General features: G+C 48.1%; 1 protein-coding gene across 13 annotated transcripts in view; it reads left to right on the forward strand.

Annotated features, from left to right (window-relative positions):
- The window catches only part of SHANK3 (SH3 and multiple ankyrin repeat domains 3), a 446,567-nt gene that overhangs the window by 405,358 nt on the left and 25,033 nt on the right, over window positions 1-16,176 (forward strand). For all 13 annotated transcript variants that reach the window (XR_008332510.1, XR_008332512.1, XR_008332511.1 and 10 more), the window contains 2 exons: window positions 2,311-2,438; window positions 4,892-4,985. Coding sequence is in view for 10 of the 13 variants with exons in the window: in XM_053406551.1 (XP_053262526.1) it covers window positions 2,311-2,438; window positions 4,892-4,985 (222 nt within the window). In the remaining 3 variants the exon portion in view is untranslated. The remainder of the gene's footprint in view (window positions 1-2,310; window positions 2,439-4,891; window positions 4,986-16,176) is intronic.

Genomic DNA, 16,176 nt, shown 5'->3' on the forward strand with positions numbered 1-16,176 from the left:
ACAGGAGGAGGAGTTTTCAAACCTTTCTCAAAGTCCAAAAATGTGCAGTCACCCACTCAGCAGCTGGGCCCATAACCAAAGATGTTGGCTATTTGCAAATTAGTCGCGCTGCAGAAGGCGTGCTGGGGAGACCACACATTACAAGGAATGCAAAAGTAACTTTCGCTAGGTTTTAATAACAAAAACATAAACTCCTTTTACAATATATCAATGAGCATGACCCAACTCATCCACCAGGGTACTGAGAGAGCTAGGTGCTGCTCTTTATATACTATACCCAGGGACACAGGTGGCTCTGTGGGTTAAACCACTGAGCCTAAGACTTGCCAATCAGAAGGTCGGCGGTTCAAATCCCCGCAACAGGGTGAGCTCCCATTGCTCGGTCCCTGCTCCTGCCAACCTAGCAGTTCAAAAGCACGTCAAAGTGCAAGTAAACAAATAGGTACCGCTCCGGCGGGAAGGTAAACGGCGTTTCTGTGTGCTGCTCTGGTTTGCCAGACGCGGCTTAGTCATGCTGGCCACATGACCCAGAAGCAACCCCAGAGTTGTCTGCTACTGGACCTAATGGTCAGGGGTACCTTTACCCAGTGGCGTAGCGTGGGTTGTCAGCACCCGGGGCAAGGCAAGTAATTTGCGCCCCCTAACCCGTGGATTTGCGCCCCCTAACCCGTGGATTTGCACACCCTAACCCTAACCCCCAGATGTTGCGCCTGGTGTGGCCGGCCCCCTGCACCCCCCCACGCTACGTCACTGCCTTTACCTTTACCTTTACCTTTAACAGCTTAGTTAACGTAACAGCACCTGCTATACTGCTTCACAGCTGTAAAACTAGGTCACGTTATTTGCTCTGGCCCTTAAAGACATACACATCTTGCGGAACAATAATGAACCTTCATATTTAAAGAGACCATTCAACAGTCAGTTGTTGCTTAGAGAAGCAGCTTAGGGACACTGTGATTTAGACTGCTGGTTTTCCCTCTGTAGAGTTCCAGGTGCCCTGCAGGGGGGAAGCTGCTCGGGAAACTTCAGAGCAGAAGGGCGTCACGTAGGGCAGAGGTTCAAGCAACCTCCAGGTGTTGGGGAACTGCAACTTCAACCAGCTGTGCTGGCCGGGACTCATGGGGAGTTGTAGCGCACCCCCCAAAAACCCTGTGCATTTGGAGGGCACTAGGTTGGCAAATGCCGCACTAAAACTGGAGGCGGCCAGCTTTCGGGGAGGGCTGCGCTGATGGAGAAGGCAGCTTCTGTCTGAAGGAGACCAAAAGAAGTCCTTTTTCATGCAGTGCGTAGTTATTAAACTGTGGAACTCCCTGCCACTGGAGGCAGGTAAAGGTAAAGGGACCCCTGACCATTAGGTCCAGTCGTGACCGACTCTAGGGTTGCGGCACTCATCTCACTTTATTGGCCGAGGGAGCCGGCGTTTGTCCGCAGACAGCTTCCGGGTCACATGGCCAGCATGACTAAGCTCTCTCTCTCTATCTCCCCCACCTTGCAGAATTTAATAAGAGAGCACGATTGTGACAAAATTAAGCACTTTCAAGTCCCGGCCGCTTCGATGGGAAGCATTTGAGCATGTGCTTAATGCTCCCAGTGGAACACAGATTGGGGAGAGTCAAAAGTGCTTAAAAAGGTAAAGGTAAAGGACCCCTGACAGTTAAGTCCAGTCGTGAACGACTCTGGGGTTGCGACACTCATCTCACTTTACTGGCCGAGGGAGCCAACGTTTGTCCACAGACAGTTTTTCTGGGTCATGTGGCCAGCATGACTAAGCCGCTTCTGGTGAAACCAGAGCAGCACGCTGAAATGCCGTTTACCTTCCCACCGGAGCGGTACCTATTTATCTACTTGCCCTTTGACGTGCTTTCAAACTGCTAGGTTGACAGGAGCAGGGACCGAGCAACGGAAGCTCACCCCGTTGCGGGGATTCGAACCGCCAACCTTCTGATCGGCAAGTCCTAGGCTCTGTTTGATCTTCTTGCAGTCCATGGGACTCTCAAGAGTCTCCTCCAGCACCAGAATTCAAAAGCATCAATTCTCTGGCGGTCAGCCTTCTTTATGGTCCAGCTCTCACTTCCATGGAACAGGTGCTTAGGCGATCTCATGGACCCAATTGTGGCCCTTTGGGTGCTGATCCTTTCAAGGAGCTGTGGGGAGCGATGCCTCGCCAGCCACCCAGAAGGCCGCAGGGCTCCCTTGCTGGCATGCAAGCACAGCCTCCCCCTGGCAGCACACCCAGCCCATCTCTGTGTCCAGTTCCTTCTTTCAGAGGCCAAGCCTGGCTCACAGGGATGCTGTGTCTTGACTTTGCAGAGAAGCTGGACGAGATCTTGGCAGCCGCCGAGCCCTCGCTGAGAGCGGACATCGTGGAGGCAGATTCCAGGGCAGCCACTGTGAAGCAGAGACCCACCAGCAGAAGAATCACCCCTGCGGAGATCAGTGTGAGAGATACGGGAGCACGGCGGGCAGGGGGGGGCAGGGCAGGGGGTGCGGCAAGGAAAGCCACAAACTGGGAAGGATTCCAGGGGTTGCGGGGGGAGAAGCCTTCCGCTGACACGAAGCCAGAGAGAGCTAAGGACACAGCCCATCTCACTGGAATTCTTTGCCCTGGTTGAACAGTAAGGAATGGGGGGGGTCTATTTATTTCATGAAATTTATACACCAAACACCCACCCCTCAAAGAGGTTTACAAAAAGATACGGCATGAAAATCAAGGTGGGAAATTGCAACCTACTGAAAATTAAAATACAGTGGTACCTCTGGTTGCGAACGGGATCCGTTCCGGAGGCCCATTCGCAACATGAAAGGAACACAACCTGCAGTGGCGTGTCTGCACACGTGCTGGTTGCAATTCGCCGCTTCTGCGCATGTGCGTGATGTCATTTTGTGCGTCTGCGCATGTGCGAGCAGCGAAACCTGGAAGTAACCCTTTCTGGTACTTCTGGGTCACCGTGGGACATATCCTGAAAGGACGTAACATGAAGCAAACGTAACATGAGATATGACTGTAGTAAAACAAGTTAGAATTCACATCAACTTCCTATGCTTCTGGGTTGTCTAAACAAGAATGTAGCAGGAACCAAAAAGAGTACAGTGAAGCTCCTGTTTGATATCAATAGGCAGGGAGTTCCAAAGGTGATGCCACACTAAACTATCAAGTGCTTAGAAACGTGGAATGGGTGTTATGGGGCACCTGCAGTACAGTGGTACCTTGGTTCTCAAACTTAATCCATTCTGGAAGTCTGCTCCAAAACCAAAGCGTTCCAAAACCAAGGCGCACTTTCCCATAGAAAGTAATGTAAAATGGCTTAATTTGCTCCAGACTTTTAAAAACAACCCCAAAAACAGCAATTTAACGTGAATTTTACTATCTAACGAGACCATGGATCCATAAAATGAAAGCAACAGACAATGTACTGCAGTCACACAGACAATCAATCAGTAGCTGGATTGGGTTCCACACAGTCACAAAAACAAAACAAAAAAGAGCCACAAGAACGCAAAATAAATAGCAAAAACAGACAGACCTCAGCGTAACACTCAAAATGGAAGTGAGGCACTCAAATTGGAAGCGTAACACTCAAAACAGAGGATGTTCGGCTTCCGAAAACAGTTCGCAAACCGGAACACTTACTTCCGGGTTTGCAGTGTTTCGGTTCCAAGTTGTTTGAGTACCAAGGCATTTGAGAGCCAAGGTACCACTGTAGTGCCGATTCCACCAACTGAAGCGGTCAAGGTGGTCTTGACAACGTAGATTCAGATAGGTAGCCATGTTGGTCTGACGCAGTCAAAATAAAGTAAAAAATTGTCCAGTAGCACTTTAGAGACCACTAAGTTTGTTCTGAGTGTAAACTTTTGTCTGCAAGCTTTCTATCCCATGCTTTTTCCTGTAGGACTAACTGCAGTCGTTAACAGCTTTACCATACCCATTGAGTCAATCACCCATCTCCCACTACCCTACTGAGAAAAACCCCACCCCACCCTACCACTATATATAAGGGTCTGGCGACTTCTGTTCCAGTGTATCTGAAGAAGTGGGCATGCACACGAAAGCTTATACCCAGAACATACTTAGTTGGTCTCAAAGGTTCTACTGGACAATTTTATTTATTTATTTCGACAGCTTAGGCGATGCATCCATTTTTAAAATAGTAAAAGCACTTGTCAAGGTGGAGAGCAGCCTCCCTTCAAAGCCTCGCTGTTCTTTCTCCAGAGCTGGCGGAAACCAAAGTCCCAGGGATTGTGGAATTGTAGAATTGGGAGGGAGCCAGACGGGGCATCTAGCCCAGCTCACAAATGCCTGAGCATAGCTGTCAATTTTCAGATTTGAAAATACAGTGGTACCTCGGGTTAAGTACTTAATTCGTTCCAGAGGTCCGTTCTTAACCTGAAACTGTTCTTAACCTGAAACACCACTTTAGGTAATGGGGCCTCCTGCTGCCGCCGCACCTTCAGAGAACGATTTCTGTTCTCATCCTGAAGCAAAGTTCTTAACTTGAAGCACTATTTCTGGGTTAGCGGAGTCTGTAACCTGAAGTGTATGTAACCTGAGGTACCACTGTAAGGGATCGACAGCCTCAAAAATAAGGGATAAGCAGCCTCACCTGTCCCGGGGACAGTCTACGGGATATCTAACAATCCGGGATAGCAGCGGGAAGCAGCGGGAAACAGCGCTGAAATAAGGGAATTTCCCGCAAACAAGGGAAGGTTGACAGCTATGTGCTTGAGACCTGGCCATCGAACTGCCAGGCATTCTTGAGCTGGGATTCCTGCATCTCATGGGGGGCGATGACCTCTTAAGGTTCCTTCCACCTCCACAAAACTATGATGCAGGGCTGGCCCTGTTTACGGCCAGGCAGGAGAGTGACCCTTGTCCCTCTCTCTTTTTTTCCAGTCTCTGTTTGAGCGGCAGGGGATGGCAGCCCACACTGGTCCAGAGAAACCCCACATTTCCCTGCGCAAAGGAATTCCGCGGACAAAATCTGTAGGTAGGTGTGATGCTTCTACACGACCCCAGACCACCACCCCAGGCTTCTCCCTTGGGTGCCAAGACCGTTGCGCCACAGCTTCCAGGGGCGCAGACACTCCTCTCTGGCATTCAGAAAAGAAATGAAATACCCTGAAAATCCCTGAAACGAGAAGTAACCGACTAGAAATATTATTTTATAGAATTAAACTAAATAATAAAAATCGAAAAGTTTAAGGAAAAAATTAGAAAAACCTAGAATTGAGCCAAGCCTTAAGGGGATGCCAGCTACAAAACTCGTTTCACTGAGCTATTCGGTTTCCTCAGAAGGAAATAGAGAAACCATAAACCTTAAATGACCAAATTCAAAGAAAGGGGGTAAAACTCCCAAAAATTCTGAAGTGTTATAATCCTAGCTCAACCTAGGTGAAGCAAAGCGCAGTAATAAAGGATTGAGGACTCAAAAGTACAGTTTCTAAAACTGAGTTTACAAAAAAGGTTTGGAAACCTAAATGGCAAGTTTTAGACGCAGCCCAACTTGAAGAAAGCCAAGCAGTAGTAATGAGGAGTTGAGGACTCGGCTGTGAAAACTCTAGTATTGCCTTTACAAAAAGGTTTTAAAAACCTAAATAGCACAAATTCAAAGAAAGGAATGCCAGATAAGCTGTTTTAGATTTTAAACAAACTCAAGAACAGGGCTGAAACGCTCCCATGGTCTAGACGTTACTGCTGATGTTAAAGATTACGAGTCGATTACTTCTCGTTTCAGGGATTTTCACGGTATTTCATTTGTTTTGTGTAATTTCTGGGTTCCGTGACTGTCTTTTTTCTACTGACTCCTCTCTGGCATTCGGCTGCCCTGTCTCTCAGCTTTTCTTTTAAAAACCAGCATCTCTTTTACCCCTGGGTCTGAGGAAAGATAGGAATATCAGCTATTAGGGAGGCCTTCTCTATCTCCCCTGCTTTGCCTCCTTGTCTTTAAAGAACCACTGGCCCTTTTAAAATGCCAGAAAAGAAACAGTGGTTCATGCACCCGCCATAGCGCTGCCTCTGCGCACTCTTATCTCAGAGGAGGAGCTGCCCCTTGGAATGTGTATCTCATGTTTGTCATCTGTGCTTCCCGAATGCGCAGCCCTCGGATTCTAGCAAGAGCAGGGTGGACAGACAGGTGCAGAAGGGCTGTGTGGCTCAGTGGTGGAGCGCATGGTTTGCATGCAAAATGCCACAGGTTTGATCAGGGACAGGCCCCTGTCTAAAACCCCAGAGAGCTGCTGCCAACCCATGCAGACAGAGCTGGGCTAGATGGGCCAATGGGTCGACTCGGTACAGGGCAGCTTCTCTAGGGTGTTTTTGTGTTGGGTCCCAGAGGGCAGCTTGCAGCCTCTTTGTTCCCCTCTGGTCTTTGGGGCTCAGCGCAGTGCAGCCAACTTCCAGCTTTACGATTCTGTGGTTCTACGATTTGCTGTCGCGACGGTTCTAAGTTTTGCCGTCGTAAAAAATGTCTCCCTTGCTGTTGCTGTGCGTTAGACCTGTGGGGCCACAATACGATAAGGGGGAGAGAGCTTCGGTCAGTCAAGGTAGACATCGCCGTTCCAGATGACCAAAGGCCTGACCTGGTCTGAGGCAGCTTGTGTCCCGTCCGTTGCCGCTGCCTCCACACTCCTGGCCATGTGGGAATATGGCTCTGCGCCTCTCCCCCCTCCCTGCCTTGTGGACATGCAATGAAACTGAATGTTGGGGGATTCAAGACAGGCAAAAGAAAGTCCTCCTTCTTCATTTTTAAAAAATGCTTTTTATTGGTTTTACCTTTAATACAGACAAACAAAATACGGTGAAATTTAACAGTCATTTGCCCACTTTCTTCCCCCACACTCTGCCGAACGTTGACTTCCTTCCCTCCCTTCAACAGGTTTTCTTACTTCAGTTACTTTTACACAGTTCCTTATTGTATCCAATCCTATCTACGTCGTAAGATTTATTTCATTCCTGCCAGAGTCTTCAAGTTTCTACAGTTATTACTTATATATTTTATAAATTTACTCCAATCTCTTTGGAATTTTGTTTCCTCCTGATTTGGGATCCTACAGGTCAGTTTTGCTAGTTCCGCATAGTCAACAAAAAGTCCTTCTTCAGGCAGTGCAGATTGAAATTGTGGCAGAAGCCGTGATGGCTCCCAACTTGGACTGGACATGGAGACATCCATGGCTACTAGATGTGAGGGCTCAGCTCTTCCTCCACAGTTGGAGGGAGCAATGCACCTGAATACCTGTTGCTGGACACCACAGGAGCTCTTGAGCTGCTCAGCCTCTGGGAGAACAGGATATTGGAGGGGATGAGCCATTGGCCTGACACATCAAGCTCTTCCTGTGATCTTATTCCGCCTCGTCCTACCTTCTCCTCCTCCCAGGAAGCAACTGTGACTCATCGACAGGGAGGCCTGATGGGGCACCTCTGCCCTCCCATGCCATCCACTGCTGACCAGAACCACTACAAGCAGCCCACAGACATGGCAAATGGGTTGGATGCAGGGAGAGCTCAAGGGACAACCTGGCCCATCTATGATGTGGCTGAGATGTTTGTACCTTGGAGACTATAGGGACGCGGGTGGCACTGTGGTCTAAACCGCTGAGCCTCTTGGCCTTGCCGATCAGAAGTTCAGCGGTTTAAATCCCCATGACTGAGTGAGCTCCCGTTGCTCTATTCCAGCTCCTGCCAACCTAGCAGTTCGAAAGCATGCCAGTGTGAGTAGATAAATAGGTACCACGGCGGCAGGAAGGTAAAGTGTGTTTCCATGCGCTCTGGCACTCGTCACGGTGTCCTGTTGCTCCAGAAGCAGTTTAGTCCTGCTGGCCACATGACCCAGAAAGCTGTCTGCGGACAAACACTGGCTCCCTTAGCCTGAAAGGAAGATGAGTGCCGCAACCCCATAGTCGCCTTTGACTGGACTTAACCGTCCAGGGGTCCTTTACCTTTACCTTCTTTCTTTTTTTAACCTTGGAGACCTCAGCAGGTGGAAGAACCTTTTGAGGAAGGTTCATCCTCCTGACAAGGAGCCAGCTGGGAGCCAAGCCACTCGCCATCCTTCTGGTGCAATAAGAGACTTGGCATCTGGTAGCCGCTCTGTGTGACTGTCGAGGCAAATCTTTTCCTGGCTTTTGTAGCGGAGAGCTCCATGCTTTGGTCTGTGGCCTGATGGAGCATATGCGCGGCAAGGGTGTCCCTGCCCAGTCAGTCCTTTGGAAGGCAGGTTTGATTCACTGGCCACAAAACCAGCCCTGCTCACTCACGCGGCTCAGAAGCCTTTGTCTTAGCAGAAATGAAATAGTCTCTTCGGAATGCCTTGGGCAGGAGGGAAACAGTGCCAGCTTAAAGGACCTCTGGCCTTATAACCAGGGCTCAAATGAAAGGTTGTTTTGGGTATGCAATTGGAGTGCAATTATAAGAACATAGAGAGAGTCTTGCTGGATCCAAGTTGGTGGTCTCCTGTGGGAGGGAGTTCCACAGTTTAACTAAGTGCTGCATGAAAAAATTCTTTTTTTCTGTTCTGAATCTTCCTACAATCAGTTTCAAAATATATAAAAGAAGTTGGTTTGGCCTGAGTTCACTGTGCTGCAGAATTGAAGCTATCGCTGATTCGAACTGCAAACATTGCAGAGGAAGAGTATGAGCAGCCCTGCTCACAGCTGGCAGGAGAAGAGAACAAATGGCTTTCACCAACCTGGTGCCCTCCAGATGTTTCAGGCTCCAGATGTCCCATCAGCTCGCACAGCAAGCCTGAGATTTGTAAGATGGCTGCACTTGTAGGCCACAGCTGAGAGTCCCAAGGGCCAGAGTTTCTGGCAGCGGCTGATGGGAGCTGTGTCCAGCAACATCTGGATGGGACCAGGTTAATCATAGACTCACTGTAGAGTTGGAAGGGATCTCCAGGGGTCATCTCCCTGTATGCTCCATGGAGGACCTTAAGGTCCATAAATAGCAACACCCTAGAGGTCCCTAAGGAAGTCAGATTAGCCTCAACCAGAGCCAGGGCCTTTTCAACACTGGCCCCGGCCTGGTGTAACACTCTGTCTCATGAGACCAGGGCCCTGCGGGATCTGATTTCTTTCCGCAGGGCCTGCAAGACAGAGTTGTTCCACCTGGCCTTCGGCTTGGAATCAACTTGATCCCCTTCCCCTCTTCCTTTTTCCTTTCTCCTTCTGTGATGGAACTCTTATTTGGGGACTTCCCTGGCTTTTTTCTGCCCCACGTAGGGCCAGTCTGGATAGTCAGCCTTGGTGAAGACTTGACGTTTTCATCCCCCCAAAAGTTTTTGATTGGAGTTTCCATTGAAATGAGGCTGTATTTTAATGTTTTAATGTTGTATTTTAATCTTGTTTTTAAGTTGTATTTCAACCAATTTGTTTTTATATCGGGTGTTAGCCGCCCTGAGCCCAGTCTTGACTGGGGAGGGCGGGGTATAAATAAAATATTATTATTATTATTATTATTATTATTATTATTATTATTAAGCCCAGTGCCTTGCAATGCAGGAATCTCAGCTAAAGCATCCATGACAATCCAACCTCTGCTTAAAAACCTCCAAGGAAGGAGAGTCCACAACCTCCCGAATAGCTCTTACTTTCAGAAAATTAACATACCCAGCTCCTTCAACCATTCCTCATCAGGCTTAGCTTCCACACCCTCGATCATCTTCGTTGCCCTCCTCTGCACACCTTCCAGCTTGTCAACATCCTTCACAAATTGTGTTGTGCAGAACTGGACACAGTATTCCAGGCATGCTCTGATCAAGGCAGAATAAAGTGGTACTATTACTTCCCTTGATCTGGGCACCACACTTCTCTTGATGCAGCCTAGAACAGCATTCAGCTTTTTCACTGCTGGCTGCCTCTCCCTGGTCTTGAGCATCCTTGAAGTTAAGGGCCTTGAGAAGCAAATGCCCATCAGATAGATAAGGAACCCCAAATGGTATTTGGTGGCATTCAGGAGACCCAAAGAATTCTCTGCTCAATCCCCATCATGGCCACAATGCCGCTCCCATTGAGAAAGTGAGGAAGGGCGACCTCATGGTGTGAGACATTTCTGGGCGCCTGGAAATGTTCTGGAGGCGCTGATGAATAAATGGCTGTGAGTCACAGCCCAGCATCTCCCGAACTGTTCCTCCTCGGCGTGACACTGAGGCACACGAATGGGGAAGCAGAGATCCAAGATTGGCTTTCCATAGTGGAACCCTTCCAGGTAGACCCAGAATTAGAATTTTAAAAGGCAATGATTGGCATTATTTTTTTTAAAGGAAGTGGATTCAGAGCAGGCTGCAGCAGGATCTGAGGAGGAGGGCAAAGGAGGAGGGCAGTCATCAAGCTCTGATATTTTTATTCCAAAAGCAAATTACCTGCATCTGAAGAAGGGAGCAGTTGCCACAATAGGCGTTGACCTCTGTGGGGCCTGAAGGGGCTCTTCTGCGTTGGCTGTTGCAGACTGTTGTAGCTGCTCTTTTAGAATTAAGTCCTAGTTCATATCCTAGAATTGCAGAGTTGGAGGGACCCTGAGGGTCATCTAGTCCAACCCCCTGCAATACAGGGATTTTAGCTAAAGCATCCATGACAGACGTCCGTTCAACCTCTGCTAAAAAACCTCCAAGGAAGGGCTATCCTTTTATCTGCCCTCAATCTTCCAGCCTTCAGCTTGGTTCATTTGATGTCCATGACTTCTAGAGTTAGGAGAGATGGAGAAAAACTCTTCCGTATCCTCTTTCTCCATGCCATGCACGATTTCAGAAACTTCTATCATGTCACTTCTTACTTGCCTTTGAGATTAGGACATTGGCAGTTTTCTTTTCACTTCCTCGTATTCTTTTTGTTCTCTTCCTTTGGGCAAGTCTTCCGTGCTTTTTTTGAAGGAAGCCTTATTGCCTCTAACAGCATCTTTGACTAAACTCATCAACCATTCCGTTGTCCCCCTAGCCCTCACAGTACCTGATCTACGCTCCGGTTGAGTCAAACCTTGGTTTGCGAATGCCTCCGTTATCTTACGTTTCGGCTCCCGGACGCCGGAAACCCGGAAGCAAATGCTCCGGTTTTCAAACGTTTTTCGGAACCTGAACATCCGTTGCCTCGGTTGTTGAATGTTTCTGAAGTTGAACGGTCTTCCGGAATGGATTATATTTGACAACCGAGGTTTGACTGTATTGTGTTTTTGTAAACAACACCCAAGCTTTTGGGAGTGATTTAACCCTCTTAACTTTGCCTTTCAACTTCCCTTTTTACCAACCTCCTCGTTTTGGGGACATTTCCTCTTTTTGAACTGTTGAGAAGAGGATGTTGTGTTAGATGGACCACTGGCCTCATCCAGCGACCCTCCTGCCTCTTTTTGAGTTGGTTATCCAAGTGCTGTCCCTGGAAAAGAAACCAGTGAAGGTGTATAAAAGCGTTGGTCATGGGCTCTTCCTGCCAAGTGAATTGTACCACAGGGCAAAAGAGTAGAACACATGGCCTCTTCCTCTCTGGCTCTGTGATTTCATGAGATCCCTGCGCATCCTCTGACCCACTTTGACTCAGCTCTGTTGGTATTAAAAAGGACTAATTGCCTCCGATTAGCACCCTGCTAGTCACTGGCGCGCTTTTAATGATATGTTGGACAACACAGAGAACAGCCCCGTCGTCAGGCATTGTGAGCCACCACGTCTTCCCTCCAGGGATTCCCAAAGAGTTAATTATGGACAATGGCAACAATCCGCCAGTGATTCACTTCGGAGCTGAGGGCTGGCATTCCCAGATACTCCAGGAATCTGGTTCGACAGAGTCACAAAACACTCAGGGAAAGAGGCACGATGGCAAGATTCGTGGAGCAGCAGAATCATAGAATGGTAGAGGGACCCCAGGGCTAATCTAGTCCAGCCCCTTGCTTGCAAACCTTCAAGGAAGGTTTCTGAGGGAGTCCGTTCCACAGTTGAAGAGCTCTCACAGCTCGAAGGTTCTTCCATGTGGCCTCTTTTTTCCAGGACACGTCCTCGTTTTCATGGGAATGTGAAATGAGAGTCCTCATAGCAATAGATACCGTATTTTTCATTCTATAAGACACACTTTTCCCCTCCTAAAAAGTAAGGGGAAATGTGTGTGTGTGTCTTATGGAGCGAATGCAGGCTGCGCGGTTATCCCGGGCTATTGTTCTGCCTGGACACTGAGGTCCAGTGCTGAGGGCCTTCTGGTGGTTCCCTCCCTGTGAGAAGTGGAGCTACAGGGAACCAGGCACAGGGCCTTCTTGGTGGTGGCGCCCGCCCTGTGGAACGCCCTCCCTTCAGATGTCAAGGAGATAAAGAACTATATGACTTTTGGATGACATCTGAAGGCAGCCCTGTTTGGCAAAGTTTTTAATGTTTGATGTTTTATCGTGTTTTTAGTGTTCTGTTGGGAGCCACCCAGAGTGGCTGGGGAAACCCAGCCAGATGGGTGAGGTATAAATTCTTATTCTTATCCAGTGGGGTTGGTCTGTCTTGATCCCACAGAGCAAGCAAGTCGGGGTTTCCAAAGTTGCACAGAACTCCCTCCTCTTCAGCGCACACCCAAAAATTGTGCTGTTTCTTTTTTCAAAGGGAATGGAAGATTCTGGTTGAATCTAGACCAAAGTTTTTAATGTTTTAGTATGCTTTTATATTTGTTGGAAACAGCCCAGTGAGGCTGCAGTAACCTAGTGAGATGGGTAGGGGACACGTATTATTATTATTATTATTATTATTATTATTATTATTATTATTATTATTTCAATAAGAGATTTCCAAATACTGCAGCCATTTTCTTTCCTTTTATTATTTATGCAAATCTGCATATACCACTAAGTCATAAACAACATCAAAGTGGTTGACAATAATACCTATATATAATGAAAATACATAAAAATTAAGAGGCCCATCAACGAGCTGGAAAGGTATTCTTAATTGTCTGATGGAATGAAGAAGTTTTCGGCAGACGTCTCAAAACTGAGGCAGAAGTTGCCTTCTCGGCTTCCCTTGGCAGAGCTCCCTAAAGACTGGGCCAATGACACTGAAGGCTCTATTTCATGTTTCTGTCAATGAGCCTCGCCAACTCAGGGGTCAACCAAGGACAGTCGTTGCCCTGGCAGTCCAGCCTCTCTCCCCATCCCATTCAAGTTAATGGCAGGATTGCTTTCTCAATTAACTTGCTTGCGGAGAAATAATAGACTGCACCCCCCCACACACAAGAGACAGGTGAAGGTGGAAGCCCACCTGCCCTGCTAAGGAACCTTGGTGTGAAACAAAGTTCACGCTGAGGGGCTGCGATTCCTTTTCCTTGCCCTTTCTGGGGATTCGAACTCTCTATTCTCCCACCCCATGTAGGTTAATGGAGATATTTTCTCCACTGAATTGCATGGTGAGCGAGGCAGAGAAGAGTTTGCACACATACCCCAAAAACAACTGCCAAGAAGGATATGCCCAGTCCTGTTCTCTTCTTCTTCTTTGGCAATCCCTTGTAGCCGAGTCAGATTGCCTTCCATAAACACGGTTTTAACAATGAGTCTGTAAGTGACTGTGGAGACCAGTTCTGGATCCACACGTCCTTCCACAGTGGGGACATTGGTTCCCGGGTGGGAGTTGATCACAGTGTGGATTTGCCAGTGTGGATTTGCCAAGCGTGTCTTCCTCTTAGCACGTTTCTCCCTTGCGTCCTGTGTCTTCAAAGCCCATGACACCTTTGGTCAAGGCTGTTCTCCAAGTGGAGCACTCGCAGGCCAGTGTTTCCCAGTTGTCGGTGTTTATACTACATTTTTTTAGATTTGCCTTGAGAGGGGTTGGTGCGCACTGACCCCTCTCGCTCTCCAGGCTTCAGGAAGCTATCCGCAAGCCTTCGGAACCCGCAGGAGTTGGCCAGGTTGCAGCTCTGTGCCCCAGATGAGCTGTGTGAAACTCGGCAGTTTGCTTTGGGCTTACAGGTTTATTTGTGTAGTAGACCCCACCTTCTGGTGGTGCAGAAATGCCACTGGCCTGTCCAGAAAGAGGAGCACGATAGACAGTATAATGGAGGGGTGTTTGCAGGAAAGAGAAGGTTTGTAACTGCTGTGTTGTGAGCCTCTCTTTGAGGGCTTTGGGGCCTGGATGCCGGGGCCTGAATTAGTAAATTCACCTCCAGCTGGTGGCTCTCAGGACAGGTCCACTTGTAGGGGGACTTCCAACGCCAACTGTCTTTTTAGGGGATTTTGAGGTGCTTCAGTTTCACTTGTAGAGGCTGCAGTGTGTGTTGAAATGCAATCGTAGCAAGGGGTGTGCAAATTCGCCAGCTTACTGTTTCTCGTTTTGCCAATCTAAAATCCAGTTCTCCACATTTCCACATCAGTTAGCCATTTTATATATTCTTTAAAAACATCCTCATGAAAATTCATCAGCCTTTTAGTGGGAGTTTCTGCTAATATGCACGTTTTTGCAAAGCGATTCCCCATAATATATTTGTATGTTTTTTTCACCAAGATCATCATCATAGAATCATAGAATCATAGAGTTGGAAGAGACCACAAGGGCCATCGAGTCCAACCCCCTGCCAAGCAGGAAACACCATCAGAGCACTCCTGACATATGGTTGTCAAGCCTCTGCTTAAAGACCTCCAAAGGAGGAGACTCCACCACACTCCTTGGCAGCAAATTCCACTGTCAAACAGCTCTTACTGTCAGGAAGTTCTTCCTAATGTTTAGGTGGAATCTTCTTTCTTGTAGTTTGGATCCATTGCTCCGTGTCCGCTTCTCTGGAGCAGCAGAAAACAACCTTTCATCTTCTTCCTCTTCTTCTTCTTCTTCCTCTTCCTCTTCCTCTTCCTCTTCTTCCTCTTCCTCTTCCGGCACACTTTATCCTGGGTGTTTACATAGGTGGAAAACTACATTGCAAAATTCAGAGCAGTTTGAACTCTGAAGGGCAGTGGCCTGAATTCTGTGTGCTGTTTTGGGGAGGGCTAAGTAGCTAAGTTCTAAGTACCATATGTTCCGGCGTACAAGACGACTTTTTATCCCTGGAAAATCATCCCAAAAGTCGGAGGTCGTCTTATACGCCAGGTATACGGGTTGGGAAGGAAGAGAGGGAGCCGATGAGCAGAGGCACCCCTTCTGCCGTCGCTCCTCCTCCCTCCCCACAGAAGGGGACGTGGAAAGTCCTTCTGAGCGTGGCGCTCACCCGCCTGCCCGTCAAACGCCTCACCGCGGGCTGCTGCTGCTGCAATGGCAGAGGCAGCAGAAGGGTGCGCGCTCTGCCCCTTGCAGCGCTCAAACTTTATAACTCTAAAACTCTAAAATTGAACAGCAAAAGTTGGGGGTCGTCTTATATGCCCAGTCGCCTAATACGCCAGAATCTACAGTGGCAACTTCTCCTTAACAAGGCCGGCTGGAGTTGAAGAGCAGGATGACCACATGGATGAGTGGCTGAAACAGACTGGCTCTTCTTGGCCTTTTCCTTAGGAAACCTGTTCTTGCTGGCCCCTCTCTGGGGCTCCTGCTGCTGCACCTTGTCTGTTGAGGTTGCCAGTCCTGAATGTGCCATGTTCCTTGGCTCTCGCTTTTGTGTGCATGGCCAGCGTCCTACAGGACTGGGACACTGACGGCATTTCTTTCAAAGTCTTTATTGAAGTAAATCAAAGAAATGGATACAATAAAAATAATAGAAGTGCCAAAGAAAAAAAGCAGCACATTATATCCAGAAGAGACTTAATATTAGGTTGGCAGAGTACTTAAGACGATTAGGAAAGCCAAATTTCACATTGTACTGTGGAGATGGAGTCCTGGGGCTGTGTTTGTTTTATAGAAGATAAACCCCCATCAAGCAGCATAAGATTTTTCAGGGCTCTCCAAGCCATTGGCAACACATAATTTGTGACTTGTTTTCCCCGCCCAGCTAATGCTAAGCTCCGTGTATTTTTATACTGAAGCAAAAGCTGGGGCAACTGAGGATGTGGGCAGCTGCCAGGATCCATGTCAAGAACTCCAGAGAGCAGAAACTTTTCAATGGATCGTCCCAGAGATTTAGCAAACAAAACCACAGTAAAGTTGCAAATGTTTGAGCATTTTAGACTGGCAGCAAGTCCTTGCTTTAGGTGGATGGGACAGGGGACTGCAGTGGTATCACATAGTTTTGGCAAACAGCCTTACTGGAAAAGTTATCGCACAAATTAAAAGTGTCAAGGGGACAAGAGAAACGTGACAATTTCCATGATGTCTGGCATGG

Source organism: Podarcis raffonei, chromosome 10 (assembly GCF_027172205.1).
Source record: "Podarcis raffonei isolate rPodRaf1 chromosome 10, rPodRaf1.pri, whole genome shotgun sequence".
NCBI lineage: Eukaryota > Metazoa > Chordata > Lepidosauria > Squamata > Lacertidae > Podarcis > Podarcis raffonei.